Source organism: Bacillus rossius, chromosome 1 (genome assembly GCF_032445375.1).
Source record: "Bacillus rossius redtenbacheri isolate Brsri chromosome 1, Brsri_v3, whole genome shotgun sequence".
NCBI lineage: Eukaryota > Metazoa > Arthropoda > Insecta > Phasmatodea > Bacillidae > Bacillus > Bacillus rossius.
The window spans coordinates 139,331,083-139,348,118 of record NC_086330.1 but is presented as its reverse complement, the minus strand read 5'-3'; the positions used below and the strand labels follow the sequence as shown (position 1 = coordinate 139,348,118).

General features: G+C 39.2%; 1 protein-coding gene across 1 annotated transcript in view; it reads right to left on the bottom strand.

Annotated features, from left to right (window-relative positions):
- Window positions 1-3,200: 3,200 nt before the first annotated feature.
- LOC134546217 (phosphatidylserine lipase ABHD16A) overlaps window positions 3,201-17,036 on the bottom strand; it is a 94,056-nt gene continuing 80,220 nt past the window's right edge. The window contains exons 11-12 of the mRNA XM_063388839.1: window positions 4,641-4,786; window positions 3,201-3,412 (exon numbers count right to left, since the gene is read on the bottom strand). Coding sequence (XP_063244909.1) covers window positions 3,302-3,412; window positions 4,641-4,786 — 257 coding nt within the window. The 3' untranslated portion in view covers window positions 3,201-3,301. The remainder of the gene's footprint in view (window positions 3,413-4,640; window positions 4,787-17,036) is intronic.

The following is a 17,036-nucleotide window of genomic DNA, read 5'->3' as shown; positions in this document are numbered from 1 at the left end:
GCTGATCTGTTCTCTTACAAGGATTCTGTTTGGACTCATTCTGGAATACGGCCCACGAGTTAGGATACGGTTTTGTCCCAACAGGCAAACGTCTTGGAATACCGCCCTTAAAATCCCATCTTGGGTGGGGAAAGGGATTGCAGCTACACAGCCAAACATTAGAAAAGTTTGACAAACATGTTTTTGTGAACCAAATGGGCACTGTAATACTTTTTTTTTTTAGTGGTTCATCTCAAAAATATAGAACTAAATGTTTCTTACTATAAATAAAAAATGGTTTGAAAATCATATGTTCTGATGCACTCAGAATTTTAAACTTATTTCCAACTTTTGATCTTATTTTTCTCTAGCCATTACAGGCCCTACCAGCAACACCAATGAAGACCAAGGCTCATAATCAGTGTATTTGAGATGAACATAACATTTAAGTTGCAATGACATCAAATGTCATTTACATGATAAAAACATTTTTTAATTCAAATGCTTCCAGAAATAAAGAGAACTTCCTGAGTATATGACTTACCATCAGCAAATTATTATAGTATAATAAAATGAAAAGTTTAGAACATATTTACAGTACTTTATCATAACATTAAAAATGTTATTTTGGTAAAAAAAAAAGTAGTAGAAATTAAACTAATTAATACTCTAGCATCAGTCTACACATAACATATATCGTACATGAAAATGAGTTTGCTTTCTCTCAAAACTTTTTGAAGAAACTGTTATAAAAGCCAAATACATGATGAATTAAACAAATTACATATTAAAAAAAAATGAAAAATTAGAGAATGACATGATTTACTCTGTACTTAGTCACACTATCATGGCTGCAGCATTAAGAGTTAATCATAGCTACATTTAACCAAAATTTTGAGCCGGATGTATCAAAAATTTGGGGGCTTTATATTTTTGACATGATATTTAATAAAACGATAGTAATAAATTTCATAGTAACAAGTACAAAATAATTCATACATAATAAATATTACAATACACTGTCTCAACATCTTCAACTCCTGATCAAAGTTACCAATGCAAGAGGCAGATGACTAAGATTTAAAATATAATATAATAAAAAAAAACACATCCACATATTGCATCCTGCCTGTGACAAGGCCATGAACTTGATCAGAAAAGGCTGGTGTTTTGGTGGAGCAGCCTGCCACAATCCAAGTGACATGTGCCATGCTCTAGCACTCTAAAAATGGATGAGGCGTGATGAAGTGGGGAGTGAGCCAGGAAGTAATGATGGTGGGGTGGAGGGATGGAAGACCTTCAGGAAAACCTATCAGCTCACACCAACCAGCACCTAACCAACCCACAAAATTCTACCAGTAGTATGAAAGCAAAGGTTCTGAAAATATTTTTGATTACCAAAATTTTTTAAACTGACTACACTGGGATTTGAAACATGACACTTTGATTTTCTGATCTGTAACAGTACTCTACAGAGTATTCCCTCAAATCAAAATGCAGGAAACATTGTTAACGATAATGAATATGTCCATATTTAATAGCAACATTTATTGGAAAAATAATTTTGTCGAGCGAATGTCATTCAAATAAATAACTCAAACAATATTACTTTGAAAGGTCTTTAAAGGCCCTGCCTATTTAGGCACACATAAGGAGTGCAGAGCTTCAGAAGAAACATATGTTTTATAAACTGCTCAAGATATCCGAGTGGTGTCTGTTTATGAAAAACATTTGAGAATACGCAGAGGGTGGATGAGTAGTTCTTCCGTATTCTGTTTTTAAAATGTAATTTTAGGAGAGTGAAAATAGCTACAACACATGTTTTCAGAGTAATTTTTAAACATGAAACTCCCACTCAAGGGACTTGCATTACACTTTTATAATTTCTCTGCCTTATTATGTTATGGTTACCATTCAGATCTCATTATTACCTTATGCACGATGAGAAGACTACGCGCCAGTCTACAGCCTTGCGCTTGGAGGCAATACGTTCTAGAAGCACTAGCAAACATCACACTTATCATCCCGCTGCACTAACACAACAAATACAGCTTTGACTAGGCGGGCCTTTTAATTAGGCATTCTATGGTTTTGTGATTCTGTTATCAGGCAACAATTGAGCAGCTTGCGCTCAAATGTTTTTGGGTGAATTCTGGTTGTTGGCCGCTGCCTGAATTTTTAGTTAGACCAGAGTTCAACATTACTGTAGTTTTCATTTCAGTAAAGTGATTCCTGTTTTTATCAGTTTAAATTTTCCAATTAACATTTCACTGGTACTTATCCATAATGATTTATGGAAGAAGACCAACGTTCATCTGTATTTTTTATTTCGAAAGAGCAGCTTATTAACCTTTATTTAAATACAATTGCATTGTATATTATTTTTTGTTCGGTATTTCCATTAAATATATACTGATGTTGAATGATCTGGCAAAATTGTAAATACAACATGGTCATGGTCCCAATAGTACAGCATTAAAAGTTTTTTCACCATAATACACTATGTGTTATTCCCAAGTGCACTTAAGTAAAGAGATCATGGAATCAAATGCACTTTATATTGAGTAATAAGTACCATAATTATTCACATGATCTATGCAACTACCAGGAGTATATATAAATCAACCACAGACAATCTTGCTTGCTTTAAAACTATCATATCAGAAACCTAGGTTTGGTTGCTTATAGAGGACATAATTTAGTATAGAGATTAAAAGGGGAACATTTTATAACAAAATAATATAGCACAGCACAGCACAGCATAAAATACCATATTTTGCTGAGTGTACATTAGAAATGTGAAAACCTTCATAGCTGAAAATGTTTACAAATTATGCTCTTCACTTCAGGAGTCCCATAACAACAAATTTAGTGGCCCTATAAAACCATGTTTAATTAACCAGCAGTTTCAGATCATCTAAAGCGTTCTCGAGGGCCTGGGCTTTGATTCAAATCAACAACACAGTTTTTTTTTAAGGTTTATTTCTACATAAGCATGCGACACAGTCCACTTCTCCCTGCTGCCATTTGTCAATAATGGTACACCGAATAAAAGCCAGCGAACAAAGGAAACAAAATAAAATATCTATCACAGTTCTCCCACCAAATGCAAAATTCTGCCTTTCACAACATCCATCCAGTTATAAAATTTCCCTACGTGACAGACACACTGATGCTTGCAAAACACTGCAGTTGAACGAGTGCCAAGATTATAAGCTTACTTAGGAATCAAAATAGCTTTATTCTGCACCACAAAGCAACACTGTATGTAGCTGTCACAAATTTTACACAAATGAAATCCAGAAGGCAGGGACCGCGATGATCAAACCTTGACATAGTCGAGGTCTGAAGATATGTCCCACGGTTGCCTGAACATGTTTGCCAGGAGTGGTGTGCAGTGAGAAGACTTGTAGTCCACAAGGTATTTCTGAGCCTGTGCGACACACGTAAAAGCATTAAGTGAATTAAATTAAAACATAACCACTAAATCTCAAGTCCATAGTACTGATCACCATTATGATCTAAAAAAATGTGTAATATGTTTGATTTAAAGTCATCATCATGAAAAGATAACCAGGCGACTCTGGTAAATTAAGTTAAGTAATTCTGTAGTGGGGTTGTGGAAACTGGTTTGGACAGATTACAGGTAAAAAGACAATAATGATACACTCAGTTCTGAACACAAGAAAGAAATTTCCCATGTGAAATATACCAAACCTGAGCTTTATGATTCATCCTTTGGACATCCTGAACTCTAAATAAAATTATACCTGAAAATATCCACGTCATTAACATACTTACAAACTGCTTTGTCAGCAGACTTACTTTTAACCAGAAAAGAAACTCCTAAAATGAAAACAAATCTCATAAAATGTAAGATATGCCAATCCACCAGAGTCAATCATTCAATAAGCTTAACTGTCAGCTGGTCAGATTTCTTATGCTTGATTACAAGTGTTTATTGCATAATTATTTTAGAATGCATTCAATATGTTGGTCAAAATGGGAAAATTTTGGAATATTTAATAACTGTGATGTGTTAAATTACAGAGAAATTCACTGCAAAAAAATTTAAAAACACACACATAACCTAATATATACGTACTATATTTGTTGCTTCCCATACTCGTGATACTGAAGTATGTGTTGTAAAAAAAAATTTATCATAGGGTGGTGGTGGTGTTTCAAGATCAGTAACATAGTGTCTGCAGTTGAAATAGAGATTTCATTATTTATGATCTTAAGAAATTATTATCATATTTACATATTCAATTGCAAAACCAACATTCACAAAGTCAAAATTTGCAATTTCAGTAAAACTGCATTAGTTAGGAAATAATATGATAATATAAACAAATAATATGATTAATTCCATCTAAAATTATTTGTAAATAAGCACAAACCTCTATGGTAAACAAATCTTGTTGTGCAAGTCAGTTTTAAACAGGTCTGGTATTTTTGAATAGTAAAAATACTGTCAAGAAAACAGCAGATTTATTTTTATGAATGATATCCTGCCACTTTAATGGAAACACCTTAATTATATTTAAGTCAATTTTTTTTTTGAAATTCAGAACCCACAAGAAACTAAACCGGCACACGACCCAGGGTACAAAACATTTCACAAAGTAAATGCAGTGGTTACAAATTGTTGTACTCACAAGAAAAAGTGCCATCTGGCTCTTCAAACTGCTGTCGAAGCCTTCGCCCACATGCATGGGATACTCGGTCGAGTGTTTTGCTATGTATGAGACCAGCATGGAAGTACACCGGTCCTCGTTCACTCGATACCTGTTCCACATCGCAACTGGAAACAAAATACAGCACACGTAAATAAACATAACATGCTCATGTGTATATTTTAATCCCTTCTTTCCGGTATAAATAAAAGGTTCCTAAAGAATGATTTATGATTACCAATTATGTGATCCAATAACTTTACATAGATAATTTATAAGCTTCAATCTTATGGCAAAAGTCATTCTCTACTTTTGAATACATTGATAACAATCAATAGTTCATTCTCAGTAGAGACAAGATTTTAAAGTTTTATTTTTTCTGAAATTTGTTTTTAAAGGGAAGACTTCAGTGCTTTGGCTTCATTTTATAATTGTTGTGTATTTATGAAGATGGTGCAACATTAAACATATAAGAAAATGAAATATTTCCAAATACTATTTTAACCAAAACAGTTTCATTATGATTTGTCCTATTGTGCATTTTAAAAATAAAACAAATGGTTATATGAATGTCTATGGCAAACTTACTTGGAAGTATTTTTGTGTACTGCAAGTACACATCAGAAGAATCTGTAATGTAAAATTAAGGTGATAAAAAAGTGCATAATCAGTCAATAAACCTGAATAATTTTTACACCCCACTTGATTTGTAAATTTTGTTTAAAAAAAAAAAAAAAAAAAAAAAGAGAGAGAGAGAGAGAGATAGAACAGAATTATTCATTGAATTTTGTATATTAAATAATACAATGTTGGTGATATGAGTAACTTTTGTTAAAATTATGTTAATTTCAGCACATAACTGGTATTTCGGTGTTACGTGGTGTTGTTACGTGTGCAGCCGTAATGTTTATCTCCTGTGTTTACTCCGAAACATGGTGTGGTTTGTGCCAAAAGTGAAAATTGCTTGCCTAGTGCCAGTGCCACTCAGTGCAAGTCATCCCAGGTATCAGCAGTAGGCTGGGGTGCACCAACGAGAAGCAGACAAACATTCGACGTCATCGCAGCAGGTATATATACAAACCCTAGCAATTGGCAACCTCAAGGTCAGTCTAGAAGCAGATATCATGCATGACCTGGGAATACTTCGGCAGACGAGCAGCTCGAAGCCACAACAAGACCACTGGCAATGGGCAAGAAGCGAGCGGAAGCTCTGACCGAGCAAGTACAGATTCATCATACTACTCGCTGGGCAAGTTGCTGAACGAATGAGGAGTCACTACTGCAGAAACGTTGGTCGCTGGGAGGGTGGGAGGGTCGCTGAGCGAGTGGGAGACTTGTTGCCTCATGACGGTTGGGAAGCGAGTGTAAGACTCCCTTCTTCACGGTGGTTGCCGGTCGAGAAGGAGGGCTCAATGTGGCAGGAACATTGGTTGCAGAGTGAGTACTACTGTGACGTCGGTCACTGAGCAAGTGGGACACTCACTGCTGACCACGAAGAAATGATGAGAGAACCAGGCTGCTAGATCAAGAGCCCTTCTCAGTTCAAAAAAGTATTTACAAAACCTGTAACTTCAGCATGAGTCAGTAAATAATTTAAAGCAATGACAATTTTAGATTTCACAATTTGTGTGAGAGCACCAGAATATAAGAAGTAATTGATGAGTATGATTTTAAAAGTTTTATTCTGTAGTTAAATTTGTTTTCGTAACTGATGCCAAGCGAGTTTCATACACAGTAATGTATAATAACGTTTGTTCTGTATTTTAATGAGGTTAAATTCATGTTAAAATCACAACACCTTAAAGTTATTGAAGTTATTCCAGTTTGTTGTACTTAAATATTTATACAGAATGTGTAGGATATGATGCTGTGGTGGAAGGAAGGAGCCGTCTTCTTCAAAAGGTAATCATCGTAAGACCAATATAATGTTTTTAGTTTTTTTTGTGCTATAAAAAAATATTGTTGATTTTGAAGGTGTCTTAACTTAATTGCATTCATGTCTATTTTCAAGCTTGTTGGTAGTAATTCAAACAGTGAACTCATATTTCAATATAACAATTTTGGTTCTATCGAAATTCACTATAGAAACTTTTTATTACTAATAATTACTACAGTGAAAGATCACCACCTTGCCAAAGAAGCGATTTTGCTGGATTATTGAATGTTAATATAATTTTAACCAGAATAACTGTACAATATTTAGAACAGGTTGTAATTAGCCATTCTAAAGAAAGAAAATAAATACAGATAAGCATAAATAATTTTTCAGAAATCATTAAGAAATGTACCTGTGAAATGAAAAATATTAACAGCTATAATCAAAAAACTAAGTACAATAATATCTCGACTTACGCTACGTCTTAAGTAATTTTAAAATCTTCTGTCAATTTGTTCGTCTTTTATTTAAATGTTTCGCAACTCTTAATTATCCACTCTGTCTGCACTATTGTTAGCGTGCCGTGAGGAAATTTTGTGTAAGAATAAAAAATCAGAAAACTTTGTTAGATTTTATAAAGCCTTCTACGTCAAAATAACGTCAGTTTACGTTTTTGAAATTCATTATAATATAATTTGTTGTATTATCTTAGATCTAACTACACTTTTTTTTTCAAAATTATTGTTTTCTATAGTTCCAGGTCCCAATTAAACATAATTTTTATGTATGTATTTATATGAGAAATAGTACCCCGACTTAAGCAAATTAGACTTACTCAGTTATCGCTCGGTCCCACCTATCAGATAAGTTCAGGATATTACTGTACTCAAAAGAAAAACAGACAGACTCTGAACACACTAAAATGCAGGCAGCGCAGTGCTGCAGACTGGTGGCCTAGGTCAACAGCCGATAAAATCTGAATGCAAGCAGCTTGATTGGTACCAGATTACAGGTGCCGAACCACAGAATGCCGGATGTAAGACCTTTCACTGCACTACTCAACACTGGCACGAATCAAATGGCTTCCAGAAAAGGCACATCCATAAACTGTGTTATACAAGCAATTAAGAATTTAAAAGTTTATTCCACAAAATAATAGAAGGCAATATATTAAAAAAAGGTAGGGATGAGCCAATCAAATCCTTTAATAACATCAAATCCTTTGTATTTGAATATCAGATATACAAAAAAAAAAGAATTGAAGAAAAATACTAGAGGAAACAAAGTAAACTAAAAGTTCAATACATTTATTTTTATTTTTATACATCTGACATTTACACCAGGTCAATTGTTTTTTTCATACCTACCTACTTTGTTACCATTCCCCAAGATATTGTAATTTTAACATGCAATAATGTGAATAAAATTACAATATGTATTTATTCTGGAAACTTAATTTATGAAACAACCATTTATGGTTAGAATGTTTTAACACCATAGTTATAATTTTTCATTAATTTTGCATTATTTTGTTTTTGACTTTTCACACCTAGATTTGGATTCAAGGGATATATTCAATGTACTCTTTGGGATTTTCATTTTTAAAAAATTCTATTTGACCATCACTATTTAAAAGCATACTATTTTTTAAAACTTGCAGAGTAAAAACAACATTTTGTATAAATTATATACCAACTGTATGTATATGTGTGTACGTATTGTTATGACGAGTTCTCTCCTATAGGAAAGCCTTATTACATTCTCTCTCTAATGGGGCTTAAAGGGAATAAGGGGTAATAAAATAAGGCCTCGACATTAACTTCAGTTCCACTTCAATTTACTACTAACTATTACAATTGTCAACGCCGTCACCCGTTGAGTTAAATCTATAAAATATACTTAAGACAATCTACGTGCCTCGCTATCACACCTGTGAGTCTCTCACCTCTGCTCTCTTGTCTCGCGCTTGCGGCAGACCTCTCGGCGAGGCGGGAAGCGGCGGCGATAGTCACGCGACGCGCACCGGGCTCCGTCTCAGCACGGCCACCCCCACCGGGCTGCCGTATTTGAGACCTTGTGTCCGCGATATCGTCGACAGTCCTCGTTCTTACCCCCTCTCGCCCCGTTCGCTTTCTGCGGCGGTGGTCAGCCTCGTTCCGAAGCGCTGTCCCAGTATTTCACGCTGACTCCGCTGTTGACGCAACGAGGCTGGCCCACACGTCGCTGCAGGTGTGTCGTAACAGTATGGTGTATGTATGTATGTATGTATGTATGTATGTATGTATGTATGTATGTATGTATGTATGTGTGTGTGTGTGTGTGTGTGTGTGTGTATAAAACGTTTTATTATTTTTGAACTCTATCCTTTTTGTAACATTTAACTGTAGTCTACATCAGTGGTAGCCAATTGGCAGCCCACAGGCCATCCGGCCTGCAGCATAGTTTCGCGTGCCCAGCCTGAAAAATCTTTCAAAAATTAATACTACTAGTTGTAATGTATTTTACTAACCATCTTTGCTGACAGTCTTTATAAACCAGAATATTCTTACAAATATACTAAAAAAAATCAATGGATAGTATCTGAAGACTTTTTTTTGTTACTTTGTCAAATGCTACAAGTTTATTAATCAGATACTACACAGAAAATACAAGACATTTCGTTTGTAAAATAAAAATATTTATTAATAGGTGTCTGGATAAGTTTCAAAACCTAAGGTCCCCAAGAAGAAGAGTCAAATTACATAAATGTAGCTCTATACGTCGACACATTATTCAAAGTTTAAATGTTGGAACTGGTTAAATTGGTTTCTTATATTTTGGACAAATTAAAACAAAAATCACCATTACTGATGCATATTGATGTTTATAATAATTTCACACTTGAATGTGATTGATGATATTGGAAAAAAAAAAAAACTATTTATAGATTTTATGGTTAATAAGAGAGACAGATTTTTGTGTTTACTAATTAAAAAATAATAATTTTAATAAGATTGGAAGAAAAGAGCTCTCTGCAAATTTATCTATATGTGTGCCAGGCAATGTACACATGCAATATAATATCTCTGACCTCAAACTACCTTACCAATAAGGAAAAACACAAGCAAACAAATTTTATCTCAAACTAATAAAAGTCAACATTTATTAGAAAGTTTCATAAAAGCAGTTATAGTGACATTTTTGATGTAAACTTCTACTTAACCATAAGATAATAACCAAAGTCCTATACAGCTAAAACACAGAACAGAGGATAATGAATGTTTTATTAACACAGAAAATCAGATCAACTGGATTGGAACACACATAATTTTTTTTATGATGGATGTAACAGAACACAGTTAATTTACAATTTTGTTCTCCAAAATAAATAAACTTTACACTGAAAAACTCTACTAAAAATCGATTTGAAGATGTGTTTTGAATGCAATGCAAAAAATTTAGATAGGGAGATAGACAAACAAAGGAAGGTAAAGTCTTTAAGCGACAGAAGGCGTCACTTCTGGTTCCCTCGGGGTAGCCTTCTCGCTCTCGGCAGAGCAAGTGGAGGCAGTTTCTGTGTGCTCTTCTGGCTTGGCAGCATCTTGCGAGGCATAGGTCCCCGGAGCACGGGCCAGCAGTCCGACATCTGATACCAACCCCAGGCCTGTGAGATCTTCCAACTGAGCCTCCGCGGCCGCCGTCGCCTCTCCGGAGGCGTCCAGCGAGCTACCCGGCGCGGCGTCGACGGAGCCCATGAAGTCACCGCGGTGGTAGATGTACCTGGGGTCGATCGGGCCCAGGCAAAACTCCGTGGAGTAGCCAAGGTGGCCGAGGTTCGGGACCCCGGCCGCGTCGACGCCGTCCAGCAGCTGTGCGAAGTCGCCGCAGCCGTCGTCGACGGCGCCGAAGAGGCCGCGGAAGTCGAGCCCCAGCAGCTCGAGCTGCACCTCCGTCAGCTCCCACAGCAGCTCGACGCCCACCGCCGCGTAGCACTGCGGCCGCAGCTCGCGCACCAGGGCGCACAGCGTCTCGAGCGTGTCGGCGCGGCGGCGCTGCACGTCGTACCGGCCGGCGGGGTCGCGCTCGAAGAACGCCAGGTGGCGGTACAGCTCGCTCAGCTCGATCACGGCGTCCACGTGCTCGCCGGGCCGGTCGCGCAGGTTGTAGTACTCGGCGGCGTGGCGTAGCCACACGTGCGCGAACCTGAAGAGGGCGCGCGCCTGCTCCGGCGTCTCCACGCACGCCGACGGCACGCCGCTCTCGAAGGTGGCAGTCTGCAGGCTGGGGAACTTCAGCGAGTCGCCGCTCTCCGCCTCCAGGTCCTCCTCCGTCGCCAGATTCTCATCTTCCGGAGCGGTCGTCGGATCTTCCTCGACGACCACTTCCTCCGCTTCGGGTTTGTTTTCATCCCCGTCAAGTTTCACACTTTCAACATCATTCACGGAGGTGACGGCGTCATTCTCCGGGATGACATCCAGCGGGGACGCCTGCGGCGAGAACGCCTGGAGGAAAGGGTTCTCCGACCCTTGAGTGCGCAGACGGTCCCTTGACTCGGTGAACAGGCTCATGGCGTACTTGACCCAGCCCTTCGCCAGGTCGGCGCTGACCTTGGAGAACTCCTGCCGGGCCGCATCGTCGTCGTCGCCGTCGCCCAAACCCGCCTCGTGCGCGTCGAGCGCGACGGAGGCGGCGGCCAGGTGGTGGCGAGCCGCCGCCAGCCGCCCGCGGTCCAGGAAGTGCGCGGCCAGGCGCGCCACCTTGGCGGCCCACAACGGCGGGTCGGCGTCGCCCAGCTCCAGCTGGCGGCGCAGCACGAGGTGGTGGCAGCGCACGAAGCCGTCCAGGTCGCCCTGCTTGTTGCGCACGAAGCCCAGCATCTGGAAGTTGTTGGTCGCGAGGCGCTCCAGCTTGTCCAGCGACCCCTCCGCCGGCTGCGGCTGCTGGAAGAGGTCGTCGCCGGTGAAGACCGCGGGCGGCGGGTCGCTCCTCTTGAACTGCTTGTAGAAGCCGGCCGCCTGCTCGAGCAACGCGCGGGGCTTGTCCAACTCGCCGTCCTTCGCGAGCAGGTAGGATAGGTGGTTGACGACGCGCAACATCACGTACACCACCTCCGGCTCGACGGCCTTGCACTGCGCCAGCTCGGAGGCCGCGCTCAGCGCCTCGCGGGCCCGCACGATGTCGCCCGTCGAAGCCAGCACCTTGGCGCGCTCGTACAGCAAGGAGCACTTCATGCCGAGCAGCTTGGCGCTGTCGGGGGACGACTCCAGCAGGCCGTCGACCTTCGCCACAGCATCGTCCAGCAGCTGCGTGGCCTTCGACGTCCTCTCCAGCGCCGCCTCCTGGCTCTCGTCCGCAGGCTTCTTCTGCAGGTTCTTCGCCTCCGTGTAGCTCTGGCCGATTATCGCGAGCACGGAATCCGAGGCTTCGTCACCCATTCTCACGTGCTGAATACTAACTGACTATTATATTCTATAAAAATAACAGAAAAATTTATATATGAAATATTGCACTACGAAGAATGCTTAAAAATCCACACCGCACCCAACGTAAATGAAGGGATTAAATTTTCTCTCGAGAAAAACTACTTATTAAATACACGACACGTTTCGAGACTTTGTTAGGAACACAAAAAAACAAAGGGCATGAGACAGCAAACTTGAGAAATAAAAATAAACAAACATGTTCACTTCCCCTTTCCTCTAAGCCTTATAACTAGAGAAAAGTTAAAGGCGCGTATTTAATTTTAAAATCATTATGAAGGTTGTTATTGGAGCACTGCCATGTTACATACATCCACGTCGTCTACTCCGTAACCAGATTTAGTAATTTAAAAGAAGAAGAAAGTACTGCTGACATTTTCCTTTTTACTGTTGCATAGACTCATAGAGAACACATATTTTATGTTTGAGTCGCCCTGGGCGCTGCCTCACTTCTGTATTACAAACAAGCTTCGAGGCGCAGGCTCCTGAAGTTTCAGTATTTCAGTACTATAGTAGTCTCCGGTCGGGAAGCATATGCTCGCTCGTGCAACTTCGCGGCAGAAATAAAAGAAAACAACACAATTTTTAGCGATTTCATAATTTTTATGTTTTTATAGTATTTTTAATGTAGATGTCTTAACCTAACCAATCTTTCATTTTAGTTACGATTAACTAACTACCCTCTAGAAAAAGGAGGGGGAAAAAAAGGGGGGGGGGGGGGGGGGGAGAGAGAGAACGAGTTTTTGCGAGAACATTATTTTTGTAACATTTCACTTTTATGGCAGAAAAACAATGAATAATAGTTTAAAAAAAACTAAAAAACACGCTTTTATAGAAACTAGAACTAAAAAATAGAAAATTAATTTTAATAAATTTGAATTAAAAATAGTGTAAAATAAAAAAAAATGTTATTTAAAAAAAGCTTGGGGTGCATGGTGTCAATAGTTATAATTATTTTATTGACAGATATGAGTTGAAGGATTATCATTTTGATAATATCTTAAAAAGCACCCCACGCTTTTTTTTAAATAACATATTTTTTTTATTTTACACTATTTTAATTCAAATTTATTAAAATTTATTTTCTATTTTTTTTAGTTGGATTTTCTATAAAAGCGTGTTTTTTTAACGATTATTTATTTTCTACTTTTTAGTTTGGTTTATTTATAAAAGCGTGTTTTAAATTTTTTAAAACTGTTATTTGTTCTAATCTACTATTAATTCCGTGATAACTATAAGTAACTGCAATTATTTTCCAAATTATTAATGTGTACAGCTGTATTGATAGTAAAATCTCGATTTTAGAAGCCATTCAAAGATTTTAACGTTATCAATATATACAGTGAGACTTAATGGTATAAGGTTTTTGACGAACAAGTCATATCGACCAGTCTTACATACTGTACGAAATTAATGCTGTGAAGCAGGAAAGGATGGGAGTTACGGATTAATTATTACGTGAAGCGTTCCACATTTACTTAACAGGAATTTTGGGAAGTTTAAGGATTGAGAAAGGATGAGGAAAGGACCTTCTCAATGAGTGTGTATAGAATAAGTGAGAAAAATTCGGATAGCCCGGGCTGGGATTCCAAACCATAGCCTTTCAATGACATGTCGGCTGCTCTACCATCGGGCGCTCGATGTACGATAAATATGGAACAAAGCGCCCCACGATTTTTTCACAATAATACTAGTATTTTTCATTCATTATTGTTTTAACCTTATTTTAAAATTTATTTTTCACTTTTTAGTTCGATGTGCTTTAGAAGTGTGTTTATTAGTTTTTCTAAACTATATTTATTTTTCACTTTTTAGTTTGAATAGAAGAATTGGCGAAGTCCCAGACGAATTACAGTTGGATTTACGGCACCAATCCCAAAATTTGTTGAAAAGAAAACAAAAACGTTTCCCACGCAGGACAATTTGTCCCAAGTAGTCACTCATAAATTATGAGTAATGCCAGAGATACGAACCATTACACATCATTATATCAGCGCAAAACATCCGAAGCTTTAAGAATGGTTTAATGTTTAACGTGTATTTTTTGGATACTGAAAATTGATAAAAAGAAAGTTTTCAAGGACAATTTTAGGTACAAAAAATTCTTAAAACAGAATCGTGAGTGGCATACAAAAGAGCAGGGAGCCTCTATTCTTTATTCCACCATAAAATGCTACGGCGACCGCTACAAGTCTCATAGAGGCACGTTACCGACGCGAAGACTGTACGCCAGTTTTGTGCCTGGCGCGTTTAGGCGAAGAGGCGTGAGATGTGCGAGCCAGTGTCGCCCTTAGCGCCCCCGTACATTTTTGGACTCGCGAGCCCAGCATGCGGCCACCTTAACGTCTGGTCGACATCGACATCGAGGTCGACACGACGACGAGGAGGAGGAGGAGGAGGAGGAAGAGGAAGAGGAAGAGGAGGAAGAGTAGGAGGAAGAGGAGGAGGAGGAAGAGGAGGAGTAAGAGGAGGAAGAGGAGGAGGAAGAGGAGGAAGAGGAGGAAGAGGAGGAAGAGGAGGAGGAAGAGGAAGAGGAGGAGGAAGAGGAGGAAGAGGAGGAGGAAGAGGAGTAGGAGGAGGAGGAGGAGGAAGAGGAGGAGGAGGAAGATGAGGAGGAGGAGGAGGAGGAAGAGGAGGAGGAAGAGGAAGAGGAGGAGGAAGAGGAGGAGGAAGAGGAAGAGGAGGAGGAAGAGGAGGAAGAGGAGGAGGAAGAGGAGGAGGAGGAGGAAGAGGAGGAAGAGGAGGAGGAAGAGGAGGAGGAGGAGGAGGAGGAGGAAGAGGAGGAGGAAGATGAGGAGGAAGAGGAGGAGGAAGAGGAGGAGTAAGAGGAGGAGGAAGAGGAGGAGGAAGAGGAGGAGGAAGAGGAGGAGGAAGAGGAGGAGGAGGAGGAAGAGGAGGAGGAAGAGGAAGAGGAGGAGGAAGAGGAGGAAGAGGAGGAGGAAGAGGAGGAGGAGGAGGAGGAGGAGGAGGAGGAGGAAGAGGAGGAGGAGGAAGATGAGGAGGAAGATGAGGAAGATGAGGAGGAGGAGGAAGAGGAGGAGGAGGAAGAGGAGGAGGAGGAAGAGGAGGAGGAGGAAGAGGAGGAGGAAGAGGAGGGGAGGAGGGAGGGAAGCAATGTGGACGGGGCAGTGACTGAATGCAGTGGTCGGCTCATGACAACGTCCGCCAAGTTTCTCACATAGCGAAAATCTGGTGTCGAATCCCGCCGGGAATCGAACCCATGGTATGTCTAGGGCCCGCGGTTAGATGCCCGTATCTAGCAGTCGGACCACGAGCCCCGCAGCAGCTATGATGACAACACGGTTTGTGGCATACCCTGCTGAGGTGTTGTCTGGACATGCAACCGGTCTGAGCACGGGAATCGATCTCCGGGGATTGGATGGGTTGTTATCCTATTTGTTTCATGTCTAATTTTTTTTTTGTTAGAAAATGGTAGAATTTTATTGACATAAAAACTGTATCTTTGTCAGCAAACAGGTCAAATTCAATTCACACAAATAAAATTGTACATGGAAATATTAATGCTCCACTCTTTACAGTCACTGATTTAATAATTGCAAAAAAAATTAACCTGCCCTGCTCTCTTTGCCTAGTAAACACACCATTAGTGAAAAAAATCGAGATAGTTATGAAAATAAGGATTAGTCACGCGTGTACTTGTGTTAGTGAGGCGGGATAAGTACGACGGTCGCTCGTGTTTCTAGCGCGGTATCGCCTCTAAGAGCAAGGCTGTGGTCTGACGCGCAGTCTTCTCTCGTCGTGCATTGGACAACTATGATATTTCAGCGATAACCATAACATTAAACGGCGGAGAAATATGCTTTTAAGAATCTTTAATAAATGTTTAAGCCTAAAAAAATTATTTTTTAAAAATAACATGCAATTGTTTTTAGCCATTATCGCTTCTTAACGAAACACGGAAACCGAAAAACTCATCCGACTAAAGATATTCTTAAATAATTTTCGTAAACAGACACCACTCGGATACTTGGATATCTCGAGCAGGATCTTAAGGCTTAAGGCGGGAACCGTAAGGGTGTACATCATATTACAGGTCAATATTTTATATTTACGTTTCATACGGTTAAACTTTCCAACTTTTTGAGTAGCTGAACTTTCAAAAAATGAAAAAATATATATATATCACATACTTTTTGCACAATTAGGTGGCAAATTTGCATGTTTAAAGTTTTTGTGCAGTATGGATCAGGAGAATTAAATGGAATATAAAACTGAAACTTTTTAAGCTTAAAGTCAATTTTACTGGCTACTATGTGATGTTTAATTTCTTTCAAAAACATAATATTTGAATTAAGCTACCCTTTTTTTTTTTAAAAAAAAAATCACTTTTTTCATTTTAAAAGGACAATAAAAATTAAATAAAATTTTCAATAATAATTTAAAATCATACCACGTAGTAGCAACCAGCATTGTCTTTAAACTCAATAATTTTCAGTTATGTATTCAACTTGTTTCTCCTCATTTATACTGCACAAAAATTATAACAAATTCAACCCTGCCAGATAATTATGCAAAAATTATGCACTATACGCACACACACAAATACACATTGTTTGTTGAAGTTCAGCCACTCTAATGCCTAATAAGTTCAACCGTGTTAAACGTATATATATAAAATAATGACCTGGAACGGGACGTACACCCTTCGGGACGACACAATTGTATCCCCTTGGAAAGGGTACCTTTCAGATTTATGGTGGCTGTAGTGTAGCTGGGTAGAAACTGGAAAGGTACCCTTTCCGATTTCTTAAAATGTTTCGGTTTTAATGCAAATATGCACTGGAAAGGTATCCCCTCGGATAAGGGTACCTTTCAGGATTTTCTGTACAATGACAGCAGAAAATAAACTGGAAAGTTACCCTTTCCGATTTCTTAAAATACATATTATTTCCTGCTTTAAAATCGTGAAAGTTATCCCCTCTAACCTAACCTTACCTAATCTAACCCAACCCTACCTAATCTAACCTAACCTAACCTAACTTAACCTAAACTAACCTAACCTAACCTAACCTAACCTAAACT